The 13607-nt window shown below is 50.2% G+C and overlaps 1 protein-coding gene across 3 annotated transcripts in view; it reads left to right on the forward strand.

The window, feature by feature from the left end:
* The first annotated feature begins 310 nt into the window (after positions 1–310).
* LOC116947904 (voltage-gated delayed rectifier potassium channel KCNH1) overlaps positions 311–13607 on the forward strand; it is a 38674-nt gene continuing 25377 nt past the window's right edge. The window contains exons 1-2 of one of the 3 annotated variants that reach the window (XM_032964191.2): positions 312–2944; positions 11041–11164. In XM_032964191.2, coding sequence (XP_032820082.1) covers positions 2872–2944; positions 11041–11164 — 197 coding nt within the window. In that variant the 5' untranslated portion in view covers positions 312–2871. Of the gene's footprint in view, positions 2945–11040; positions 11165–13607 lie in introns of all 3 variants that reach the window. The other 2 variants (XM_032964193.2, XM_032964194.2) reach the window with 2 other exon arrangements.

The raw sequence follows: 13607 nt of genomic DNA on the forward strand, positions 1-13607 counted from the left end.
AGTTAATCCACATTTACAGTTTGAGTACGACGTTTCGCTGGTAAATACTTCCAGCATCATCGGGCAATTCCAGCATCATCGGGCAATTCGCCAGATTCTGGCGAATTGCCCGATGATGCTGGAAGTATTTACCAGCGAAACGTCGTACTCAAACTGTAAATGTGGATTAACTCTTCAACACACCGGTGGGCTGAAGTAGTGAATTATTTGTCTTTTGTCAACGTGACACTTTTTTTGCTGATTGGCCGTGTCGGGTGGTGGAGGGTTACGACACATTTATAAATAAACGCGATCTAACCCAAAAACCTTTATTATGAAAGATACGTTGTCTGTCTGTTGCTATAGCCCCTAAGTCGGTGTTTCTGTCTCTTTTAAAGGAATCTGTCACCGGGGTCGCCGGGGTGATGGACAGCTGACGGGCAGAAGCCCCGTGCGCGTACGGGACACGAGTGATTGTGGAACAACCGCTCCCTCTATATATATTTCTCCACAAGCGCGGTGTATCCGCAACGTGGATAATCCGCAGACGAACAATGGAGAGTTACCTGCACACAGGAGGAGAGTTTTGTAAAAAAAACAGTCGACGAACTGGCGGGGATGCGATTCTCTTCAAGCACGCGGAGTCACTGGAGCTGTGAGGGCGCCCATCCCACGAGCAGACGGCCCGGTTCGAGTTCTGAAAGCACCGCGTCTGTCCGCTTGCAACTGCACTTCGGGTGCCTTGCAAGCGATATCGCTTTATTGCCGTTCGTTTCCCGGTCACACCCGCGGGCCTACCTTCAATCAACAACACTGACGATAGTGTGACGACACAGCGACAACATTGACAACAATATCACTTTCGATTTAAAGCTTTCGTGACTGCAAGGATTCATCTTCTTTGGTTCTTTCGGTAAAGTCACGTAGAATGAGAATAAAATAATAAATTGATGAAACAAAATAACACAATAAAAACGTCGTGAGAATTTAATTGTGTTATTTTATTTGATCAATTTATTATTTTATTCTCATTCTACGTGACTTTACCGAAAGAACCAAAGAAGAACAATATCACTTATCCCGCACCTACGTAAGAAAGAAGTTCAACATACATAGAGTACATACATCATCACCAACAACGAGTTGACACATCAACAGCAACGGCACCGTTTGGGAGATCCAGAGCGTGACGTTGCAAATGTAGATCTAGATACAGTGCGACTCCCATACATAAAAAAACACATAAAACATTCACTAATACGCTTGGGTCTTTCGGTCAAGTCACGTAAATAAAAAATGCGTCACTTTACCGAAAGACCCAAGAGTATTAATTACTGCAGTCACGGAAGCTATAAGTCAACATTCACTAACGATAACCGTCTCGCTCTCCGTTTACCTTGCTCACAATGGCCTTCATTTTAAATTAATAATAATAATGGAAAGCGTAATTATATTGGTCTCGTTGCAATACACATTTCATAGGAGGTTGTGTTCTGATTATTATGGGGAGGGGAATCAATGCGCACACCCTGCGGGTATCATTCCTCTGTGTTTTTTGCTCAAATCGGTGCTTTTCCTTTGAAACGGTTTTTGTTGTTGTTGCACAAATCGATAGGACGGGTAGGAATGATACGCTTTAGACCCCCGCCTAGGCGAGGTCCCATTTACACGTCCATGTGTTTTTTTTATGGAATACGTGAATTTAGGACGCAGTGAATGTGGAGAAATGTTTTTACTTTTGTAAAATATACTTGACGGCTCCTTTGACATTCATCCACTGAATGAAGGCCCTCTCAAAAACTGTTTTGTTTATGGGAATTGGGATTGCTTGACTATACTTCACCACGCTACTCAGTGTGGATTGGTGAAAGGTTAGGAGGTGGTGTTGCAGGAGCGCTTCAGATATCCAACGCCACTAACAACAGAAGCCGCAGCCGGCGTTAGACAATGGGACTCATCGCTAGCGCAGCGCGATCACCACTGTGCCGGAATTGTGTAAGTCAAGCAATGTGCCCCTGCCTCTCAGTGACAACCCACTGGCAGTCGTCACGATGTCGCGTTTGGATGCAGTCAACCACTGACTGCGGCGTCTGTCGTGGGATTGGGTGTCGCTGCGATGGTGTCCCTGGCGAATGTGGGCCCCGCTCAGCGCGACACGGACGGCGCGCGTGGCGTTAGGGGAGGCGGGTGGGCGCGCAGTGCGGCCCCGCGCCCGCTAGATGGAGACGGCACGCCGGCACCATCCCCGCAGGGCAAGAATATCCGCTGACGGTGCAAGCGTCGACCGAGTCTCACGCATGACAGCCTCTTGAATTAATTACCAAAGATTTATCCCAGCTAAGGCTTTTGTTCGCTGGCGTTACGTCATCTCACAGGAATATCTTCCCTTTCTCTCTGTGTGTGTGACTGCGCTAGCCCAGTTGCCGTCGCTCCGCCCCATACAATCGCCCAGACACGCGCACAGACACGCACATACACGCACAAGTACCCAGCAGTAAACACGCGCACACGGAGACACCACGGACACACACGGACGGCGTGCGGCGGCGGTGGTGCGCGCCCCCCTGTCAGCGCGCATGCTCCGCGAGGTCATTCGCGTCTCCTCCTCGATTCGGGGGCGCCCGGGCGCTTCTGCAGCTGGGATCGCACCGCGCTGATTAGGATGACCGCTGGGCATTGGCACCACCACCACCACCACCCCCTGCACACCACCAGTGCCGCCGCCGCATTGCTGCTGCTGCTACTGCCCTCCCCGGGAACAACCACAACCACCACCATCGTCGCCGCCGCCTTTGAGCCGAGGCTGCTGCTGCTGGGACGGGCGCGGGGGCTGCGCACTGCGGTGGAGGAGGAGGCGGAGGAGGAGGAGGCGGAGGCGGCGGCACCTCCACCATGCCAGGAGGCACGCGGGGACTCGTGGCTCCGCAAAATACCTTCCTGGAGAACATCGTTCGCAGAGCTAATGGTACCGGACTACTCTCATTGTCTACCCTGATAGTACCAGACTACTGTCATTGTCTACCCTAATAGTACCAGACTACTATCATTGTCTACCCTAATAGTACCAGACTACTATCATTGTCTACCCTAATAGTACCGGACTACTGTCATTGTCTACCCTAATAGTACCAGACAACTGTCATTGTCTACCCTAATAGTACCAGACTACTATCATTGTCTACCCTAATAGTACCAGACTACTCTCATTGTCTACCTTAATAGTACCAGACTACTATCATTGTCTACCCTAATAGTACCAGACTACTATCATTGTCTACCCTAATAGTACCGGACTACTGTCATTGTCTACCCTAATAGTACCAGACAACTGTCATTGTCTACCCTAATAGTACCAGACAACTGTCATTGTCTACCCTAATAATACCAGACTACTCTCATTGTCTACCCTAATAGTACCAGACTACTGTCATTGTCTACCCTAATAGTACCAGACTACTCTCATTGTCTACCCTAATAGTACCAGACTACTCTCATTGTCTACCCTAATAGTACCAGACTACTCTCATTGTCTACCCTAATAGTACCAGACTACTGTCATTGTCTACCCTAATAGTACCAGACAACTGTCATTGTCTACCCTAATAGTACCAGACTACTGTCATTGTCTACCCTAATAGTACCAGACTACTCTCATTGTCTACCCTAATAGTACCAGACTACTGTCATTGTCTACCCTAATGGTACCAGACTACTCTCATTGTCTACCCTAATAGTACCAGATTACTGTCATTGTCTACCCTAATAGTACCAGATTACTGTGATTGTCTACCCTAATAGTACCAGACTACTATCATTGTCTACCCTAACAGTACCGGAATATTGTGATTGTCTACCCTAACAGTACCAGACTACTCTCATTGTCTACCCTAATAGTACCAGACTACTCTCATTGTCTACCCTAATAGTACCAGATTACTGTCATTGTCTACCCTAATAGTACCAGACTACTCTCATTGTCTACCCTAATAGTACCAGACTACTGTCATTGTCTACCCTAATAGTACCAGACTACTCTCATTGTCTACCCTAATAGTACCAGACTACTCTCATTGTCTACCCTAATAGTACCAGACTACTCTCATTGTCTACCCTAATAGTACCAGACTACTCTCATTGTCTACCCTAATAGTACCAGACTACTGTCATTGTCTACCCTAATGGTACCAGACTACTCTCATTGTCTACCCTAATAGTACCAGACTACTCTCATTGTCTACCCTAATAGTACCAGACTACTGTCATTGTCTACCCTAATAGTACCAGACTACTCTCATTGTCTACCCTAATAGTACCAGACTACTCTCATTGTCTACCCTAATAGTACCAGACTACTCTCATTGTCTACCCTAATAGTACCAGACTACTCTCATTGTCTACCCTAATAGTACCAGACTACTCTCATTGTCTACCCTAACAGTACCAGACTACTCTCATTGTCTACCCTAACAGTACCAGACTACTCTCATTGTCTACCCTAATAGTACCAGATTACTCTCATTGTCTACCCTAATAGTACCAGACTACTATCATTGTCTACCCTAACAGTACCAGACTACTCTCATTGTCTACCCTAATAGTACCAGATTACTGTCATTGTATACTCTAATAGTACCAAATTACTGGCATTGTCTACCCTAATAGTACCAGACTACTATCATTGTCTACCCTAACAGTACCGGAATATTGTGATTGTATTCTCAGAGTACGCCCCCCCTCCCCCACCGTCTCTACCTCTACCGACCCAACCGGCCCAACCACCGCCACGAAATGCAAATTGTTAATTTTATATTTCACATTTTATTTATTAGCTTGTATCCATAGCCGTGCATAGACTTTGAGCGTGAAGTGCGTATCATCTCGTTTCAAGGCAAATATTGCGGTGTGATCGGTGACCGAGTTGGAGTCCTGTAATCAGCCTGGCTTCACCAACCCGTACTAACCGGCGTGGTGAAGTATGGTCAAATAACCCCCCCCCCCCCACCATGACCCAACTCTGCGGTGACGATGCCCTCATCCAGCAGTGGAGAGCCACCGGGGCTGTGAACGACGCATGCATCACTCACTGCGCCGCTCACTGCGGTGTCTCTGCTACTGCTGCTGCTGTGTGATGTCACGGTTAGGGGTGGTGGGAGATTCCGTGCGTTGAGCTGAGCTCGACACGAGAACAATCACAGCACGCGCGCTCCTGCGTGTGAGGCGTCCCCCCGAAACGTCCAAATGCGTCTGCGCGCGGTGCACGTGACGCGTGCGTGCCGGTGATAAGGGTCGCGTGAATGGTTTCCCTTCGGTAGTTAAGAACCCGATACACGCGCGCGCCCACCGACAACAATCCGCCCAGCGTACGCTGTCGGCGCGGTAGTCGGTACACAACTACCCCGACGTCGGACCGTACAGGGGGTGAAAGAGGCAGGCTCTGCGAGCTTGGTGACGGTAACGCCACTCTCCCCGCGGCGCTGCGGCCGACCGTGTCGATGATGACTCGTGAAGCGACGCGAGCGCACCTCAAGGCGAGGAGGCAACGAGCACGGAGGAGCGACGTCTGCGGGTGGTCACCTCCACAGCATGCGCACGGATGGCCGTGCAAGCAGAAGCACGTGGATGCGCAGCCCTGCGCTGATAGAGCGAGTCACGTCGCTCGTAGGGTGTTGTTCGCGGTCCCGGAATTTGGACGGGGTGCTCTCGCCACGATTATTACTTCTGATGAACCAGCGGCATTCGTTGATTTGACCCAGGAGGCCGAAACCGGTCCTGAGTTGTCTCGCTTAAACAGGCGCTGTGTGAGCGTATTGGTCCAGAAAGCCAATACTGTAGTCTGATGGACTTAGAACAATATTTTGTCTTCATATGTGCAGACACAGAGCAGAATGCTGCTTATTTGTGCTACCAATATCTAATTGGTCTTCTTACATCTTCTTACGTCTCCTTGTTACATGGAGTGCATTCATTGTACTGAATGATGTAAGCAGGGCTTAATTCCCCACTGAATGTTTCCCTAGTGGCTGGTCGATCTGGACTAGGGCGTGCGACTGGTAGCCCACATTCATAGAGGGAGCGATGCTGCTGCAAGTGAAGCACCGAGTGAGGGGACCTTGTCCAGGTCACCCACCTCAACAGACCCGGATGAAATGAATCTCTGGACGCGAGTGTTGGGCCGCGTGGTGTCGTGAAGACCTGTTTGAGTGTGGACGTGCCGTCAAGGGGAATCGTGCATTCAGTGGGGATCAGCATCTGCTTGGCGTTGTTGCGACGCTGGCTTGGCAGTGGTGCGTCAGCACGCAGCACAACAACCTGATGCGTGCATCAAACTGATGCCTGCTGTTTTGAAAAAATCCCGTTGCTGGAAACATCACCTGTTTTATATCGACATATATACTGCATGCATGTTGTTGTTGTTGCTGTCAGGGGTCGGCAACCTGCGGCTCGTTAAGGAGCCCTTCGTGACGTCGTTTATTAAGGCTCACAATCATTGCGGCTCTTGACATATTGAGGTGTTTTTTTGCCAAAATAAAAAAAAGATGCCTCTTGTTATTTCGTTTGCCGACCCCTTGGGCTCGGGGCAGTGACGACGCGAACTCTCCTCAAAGCCTCATGGAGCACGCCACGCGTTACACAGCCCTGTTGTGATCATCGCTGTCGCCATCACATGAAGTTGCGTCACTCTCATCGCGCAGACCACCGTGGTGGCGAAGATGGGAGAGAGCAATCCGTTACGTGCGCACACCTGAACGTGTCGGCTGCTGTTGAGAACCCCCACTAGGACTAGCTCCCTCTTGCGTGGCTACTCAAGTTGTTGTGGGGTGCTTACAGCCTGGGGTGGGCAGCTGCCCAAAGGCCAATGGAGATTTGTGAGGCGCTATTTGGGTTCATGGCATGATCCCTTGACTCTGTGAGAAGTCTCCACCCGAAGTAATGACGAATATAAGCATAATCTCCCTTGTGTATCTACACATATAAATAACGTGTTTTTTTTAATTGCATCAGCATATTTGCATCCCAGACCAATACAGTATTGCCCAGCAAGCGTGTGTTTAGCCAAACAAAAATCTGGGCCGGTTTTGACCATCGAGGTCTCATCAGCAGAAGCAGGCTTGTCTAACGAATGCCGCTGGATAATTATCACAAATTAGTGGCAAGAGCACTCCGTCTAAAAAAAAAACGCACCGTGGTGTACAAACTCACAGTGCGTTGTTGCTGAGCGTCATGGGTCACAGCGGGTTGTGTCATCATAGCCTCAAAGCACCATCGCCATGAACTTACACTCCAAAACACCGACACCACACCGTTATCAACGCGGTACCCCGGACTATTAAGAGGCATTAATTAAATGGTAGTTGTCGTCACGTAATCACGTGTACAATGTGTACACGCAATCACGTGTACAATGTGTACACGTGATTAACACTGCACCAGTATTTTGTCCGTCAGCGATGCTCCGCGTGGCTGTTGGATGACCCGACTTTTAAATTCCGATGCGAGGCTCGGGATGCGCTCCACGGGGTCACTGGGGTCACGAGGAGCCGTGGACGCGCACTGCACGCGACCTCTTGGCCTCTGTAGCCGCTGTAATGAAAACTCGGGAATAGCGTCGGCGTGGAGCGGCAGCGATAGCGGCGTTCTTCCTCCTGTGCTACTCTCGATTCCCAATTGCCCCGTTGCTCTACCGTACACGCGAGGTTATTTTTTTTACCTTTTGTCATTTTTTTGTGACCCACCCCTAGGTCACTCGTGTAAATGAGACTGTCCTGGTCTCTTGAATTCGCACCTGCCTACACAAAATAAACTTGAAATTTGAAACGTGTGAAAATTACATATCTACAATATTTGCAAAAACACGGGTTTGGGATGATTTAGCACGCAATAGAACACCACGATTGTTAATGACGGCTTACTTAAAACAAATGTATTACATTATTATACTCCAATAAAGTTAATGACCTTCATTGTAAATCCTCATTGAGTCTTTAAGGCCCTTTTTCAGGTGGCTCCTCTATTGAGACGTTTGGCGAATTCGATAAATGGGTGGGAGGGATTAACAGAGCCCTGGAGAGAACCCGCGCATCGTGGGGCGGGAAGATGAACACTCAACACTCCAAACGGATAGATTCAATCGACGAGCCAAAACTCAATCAAGTTATTGGACCTAATTTGTCTGTGGACTGCACTCACTGCTGTACTGGCACCTCCTGGCAGTAATAAATTTGTCCTGCTCGCAATTTGAAAGAATTGTCACGATTCGGGATCACAATTTAATTCCATACTTTGTGTTACATTGTGTTACATTGTGTTACATTGTGGTGAACACGTCTCGCATCGTAGCTGCAGGGGCCATGTGAATGACCAATCGCATACAGCATAACCAGCGGATCATTCACAGGTAATCCGCCCCTGGATGCAGACCGAGCCACGTCGTCTCATGTTTGACCATACTTCACCTGGCTGGCCCCAATGAGCTCATGGTTTCCAGCCATCTGCGATCAAACCGGCTTCTCGCGTCGATGATCTCTGCCCGGTCACCACTGACTGCGCAAATTAACAATCAGAATACAATTTGGTTCCGTCCTTAATGTGTTTAAGTTCCAGCCGTGATGCTTTACTAATATTGGTTTAACTGTCATGCAACAAACATGGCTCTCATTTGCCAGGGTGGGTGGGAAAGGGCTGCTCCCGACTGAGTGAGCTCGAGGTCACCCAAGTAGCTTCCGTGATAATTCGCTTCAGTGGGTCACTGTCTAACGTGTCAAATTTGCACTGCTTGTGAGAGAGATCTGAGTGAATCTTTCTTCTCGTGCCATGACACTGATAGCACAATCAGGGAAACTCCCAGCGAGGCCATCTTATTGGTCTGTCAGGCTATCAACTGTGAATACGTTCCCTAAATTGGAACGTCAGCCCTTGTGCGCGATGGAAAGAGGATTACATTGAAATGCATTTGTTTTCGGTCAGGAGAGGACACATTAGCCTTGCCAATTTCTCTATTTTGAACAGCATCTTGAGATGCGTTTGCATTTAAATGCTCTATGACACCAAATAGGCAAACCGTGATTTGCTGCTCCAATGAGCGCCGAGGAAAGTGTCCATCTCCAGCTCACAGCCCTGAGTCACGACGCGAATATTTGAACCCTGAACCCTTCCATCACGACCTGCTCGCTCTGCCCCTGAGAGCCACAATGACAATTGCTAAATAAGGTAGCAATTTTATCCTAGATTGAAAACAAATTTTCAAGATTTAAAAACGAATTTCTTTCGAGCTGCTTTTTGTGTTTTGTTTGTTGTTCCCCCTCCACGCACCTACGATTAGCACGGTTGGCTATGTACGGTGCAGAAAAAGTTCAACGTGCGTACATACATATGATGTACGTACATATTCGTCTGATTTGAAACTGTACATTCACTGCTTGGTGAGGACTTCCCCACGCCACGCAGGTCACGCAAGGGTCATTGACCATACTTCACCAAACTGGTCAGTGAGAGTTTGTGAAGGCAGGGGAGCTCATAAATACAGCACAAAAATTTATTTTCAGCCCCATGGAAAGGCTGTGTTGGGCATGCTGCCCACTCATCCGAGCATTATCTAGGCTCAAGCCTGCTTAGTTTGCGAGATTTGATGAGATCGGGTGCATTTCTGGTGACTTGGGTCATATGTGATTGGACGATAAATCTCGCACATTAGGAGGCTGTGTATGAGCCGTATATATATACTTTGTACTTATATGCTTTATTATTTATTTGTAGCGACTTGCTTACCTTTCCGATACTTTCCACTTCTATCGGTTTTTGCTTTGTTGTTGTAACTTTTTGAGCCGCCCCTGCTGGACATCTGTGAACAAAGCGCTTCGTAGCCTCACCGGATTCCTCCTCCTGCAGTCGAAATGGAGGGCTGGACCGTGAGAGTGGCCACTCTGGCCAGGAGAAATGAGAAACGATGCCCTGCCTTCATCGAAACATTACAATCGGAGCGATGTTCCCCGTCTCGGCATTGCGCGACGTCGGTCCGGGCTGCCACGAGGCCACGGGGAACGCTCGATGCGAGCGTCGCTCTCGCCGCACAACGCGCGAAGCTTCAGAATTTCCTGAAAGCAAATTCAGCTGAGCGTGCCCCCGAACTCGCCATTCAACGTTTCGGAGCTTCTGTCGTCGTGAAACTCTACGCTTAAGTTCGACTCGTACTTCTGCCTCGGGCAGAATGACTTTTCACAAAGGCGGAGAGTTTCCAGGCTAGCGAGTGCTGCATATTGGGCTCATTGTTAATTGTGCTTGTACACCACTGCCAATGCAGCAGCACTAACTAATGTATCTGTGTGTGTGTGTGTGGATATAGATAAGGTCAACTCAGCCCCAAATGAGTACCTGGTGCAGTGTGTAAACATCGCAACTAGGGAGACAAAGGCGGCCGGGCGTAGTGCTGGCCACCCACCCCCTCGTGCGCCGTGCCGGCCTTCATACGTGCTCGCTCACAGCACTTGCCCCAAAAGTCTGTTAAGGCTATACGGGATGGTCTTTGTCTGTATATATAAGATACCCAGCTGAATATATAGAAGTTAAAGAAAGTGGTGTTATCTAGAAATCACTTGTGTCACACGACAGACAGAACACGTGCTTCGCAGAAATCACCGATTCTCTTTTTTTCTTTCCCCTTCCCTGCACACGCACACACGCACGCATGCACACACGCACACACACGCACACACACGCACGCACACGCACGCACGCGCACGCACGCACGCACGTGCACGCACATACACACGCACGCACGCACACACACGCACATGCACGCACACACACGCACGCACGCGCACGCACGCACGCACGTGCACGCACATACACACGCACGCACGCACACACACGCACATGCACGCACACACACGCACACACACGCACGAACATCACCACGTACATTCACTCACCCGTACACCATACACGCTCGTGCACACGAACGCTCAAACACACCCCGCGTGCGTGCATCCGCAAACTCTCCGCTCACGTCGCCCGCGCGGCGCACCCCGTCCCCAACACGCCGGTGCATTGCAATCCACTCCGCAGATACAAATTTCTTGCTGGGCAATGCGCAGATATTGGACTGGCCCATCGTCTACAGCAACGACGGATTCTGCAAACTCTCGGGTTACCACCGCGCCGAGGTCATGCAGAAGAGCAGCACGTGTAGGTACGCTCGCAGTTACCTCCACGCGTCTACAGCTGCTACTCACCTGCGCGTACCTCGCCTGCGCGTACCTTGAACTGCTCACCTGCGCGTAGCTCACAGCAAGGCGCGCACAAGCTCGACTCGGGTCCCAGGAGGATTTAGAAGCTGCCCACGTTGCAAGGGGAGGGCGAGGGGAAGGCGAGGGGCTGGTCATTATATGTCACGCTTTTTAAATTAGCGTGGCGAGGTGTTAACTACCTGGCGTGTGGGTTCGATCCCGACCCGTGGTCGCGTGGATTTTTCTCCGGGTCCTCCGGGTTATTCGCTACACATTTAGAAACGTGCGGTTGTAGTATTTGGCTGCTATGCATTTCCACGTGATAATGAGCCACTTCGTTGAGCTATCATTTGTGGCCAGCTCGCTTCTGAAAGAGAGCTGTATAGCTCAGTGGGCCTTACCCGGTAAAAAAAAAATAGTTCAGTTAAATAAAAATAAAATACCATTGGTACTTGACTGGGTTCAGACGACGTTGCCCGATGTATCCGACGGTGAATTACCGCAAGGTCGTGCTGAATGCATTTGACGTCTCTCGTAACTTGACAAGATTGTGGGACGGACAGTGAACGCACTCGAGTGAGGGGCACGGCACGGGGACGGGGGGAGACGCCGGCGCTGGGGCACCCCACAGGTGGCAGCCCCGAATCTGCAGAAGCCCGGCGCGGCGTCTCACCACCGTGTCCGTGACCAGCGAGTGACCCACGCAGGCACGGCCAGCGCGAGTCCCACCCCCACTCCCACTCCCCGTGGCCCGGCACACAGCCCCCAGGGCCCTGCCGTACGCCCTCGGCCGCCCCTAAGGGCTTTTCTTGAGTGGCAAATCGATCGCGTCGTCTCCGTCTACTTGAATGACGCCGCGCGACCCCCGCCCCCTCGTTGACGACGAGACGGTGCGGCTTGAGTCTCCCGGTGCCCGCGGCGGCGGCGGCGGCTGTGACAGCAGCGTGCGTGACAGTCGGCGTCCACCGGCTGGCGAGGAGGCTTGCAGTGCGCGGGTCAATGTTGGATTTTGCATCCTGCTTTGCGCTTTTTCTTCGACAATTCAACTCAGTATCTTAATGCAGCTGTTTTAAATCCACACGTCCGTGGGAACACTGCACGCACGTGACGGCAGCTTGAAGAGCGTGTGGACCTGACGATGTTTAGCTGCAGCGTGACGCCATGGGCCACGGACAAATCACACGACCAAGAAGACGACGACGATGATGATGATGATCGTTTTTGTCGGAGTGAATATATTCACCCCTCTACGAGCACACAGAATGCACCCAATCCGGTTACACCTCGTAACATAAACTGGGTTGAGCCTGGATAGTGCTCGGATGGGCGGCCACCTTGCTCAAAAGAGAGGCACAGAAGGCACGTTGTGGACAGTAGAGGGGAGAATGCGGTAATATCCATCGCTGGTCTCCGCCACATTAACCAAACCGGACTGTCCAGCGTGGTGAGTTATGGTCAAATGCCCCACTCGCTCTGCTCGTCGTGAAGAGCCCTCGTCCAGCAGTGGGTTAAAGTGGGCGGTAGATGTCCGTGCACTCGGCATGTCCGTGCACTCGGCGCGTCCGTTGCCTTTATGCCGCTTGTCAGCCCAGAGGAGCACCCGACCCTGTGGTGGAGTCGGGTGCAGAGATGACCGGAGCCGCTGCGTAAAGCCCCGGGCCTCTTAGGGTCAAAGGGCCACGGCGATGTCAGCAGCGCTTCCCGTTGTGATGACGCTTTGATGCCGCACGTGGGAAGGAGCAGAATGCTTCGTCGATGTGGAAAGGGATTCCGCTCAGTAAATCAAATTCGGCGTTCGGTGAACAGTTTCTTCCCTGTGACGATAACACATTTTGTGGATACTTCCAAGTGTCTGGAAGTCTCAAGTCACTAAAGCTCATGTAAGGACTCGTGCACATCCGTGTGGGCAATTGAACATGTAGCGATTCCATTCGACGGGTGTCCTTGGTCAATAATTTTTCATATTTTTTGTTCATTTATCCCAATAATCACACCGTGAAGCTACACGTCAGTGTACTGCAGTGCCAATGGCCCATCTTAAGTCACTTAACACCCAAAGTGTAAATTATATTATTATGCATGGTGGCAGCAGCAGTTCGAGAATGTTCAGGAGCTCGATGGCAATGTTGAGGCCTGCTGGCAACGAGAGGGCTTCAGGAGGGAGAGTTTGTGGAGCTTTGCTGTTCCTCCATTGAAGGAACGCAGACCACAGTGGTTCACCATATGGTCCACGGTGTGGGTAAACAAATAGTCAGAATGGCCGGATAGAAGTTGTAGAACAATCTGTATACCTGTGGAGTAATGCACGTGAATAAATATTGGGGTGGATTTTTACATGGATTACGTAACCACTTTGGAAGATTATAGTGGTTATCATTTCTATGGGATATGGGTGTTTGAGATAGC

This window comes from Petromyzon marinus, chromosome 31 (genome assembly GCF_048934315.1).
Source record: "Petromyzon marinus isolate PM22_M1 ecotype Great Lakes invasive population chromosome 31, UKy_Petmar_22M1.pri1.0, whole genome shotgun sequence".
In the NCBI taxonomy this organism is placed as follows: Eukaryota; Metazoa; Chordata; class Hyperoartia; order Petromyzontiformes; family Petromyzontidae; genus Petromyzon; species Petromyzon marinus.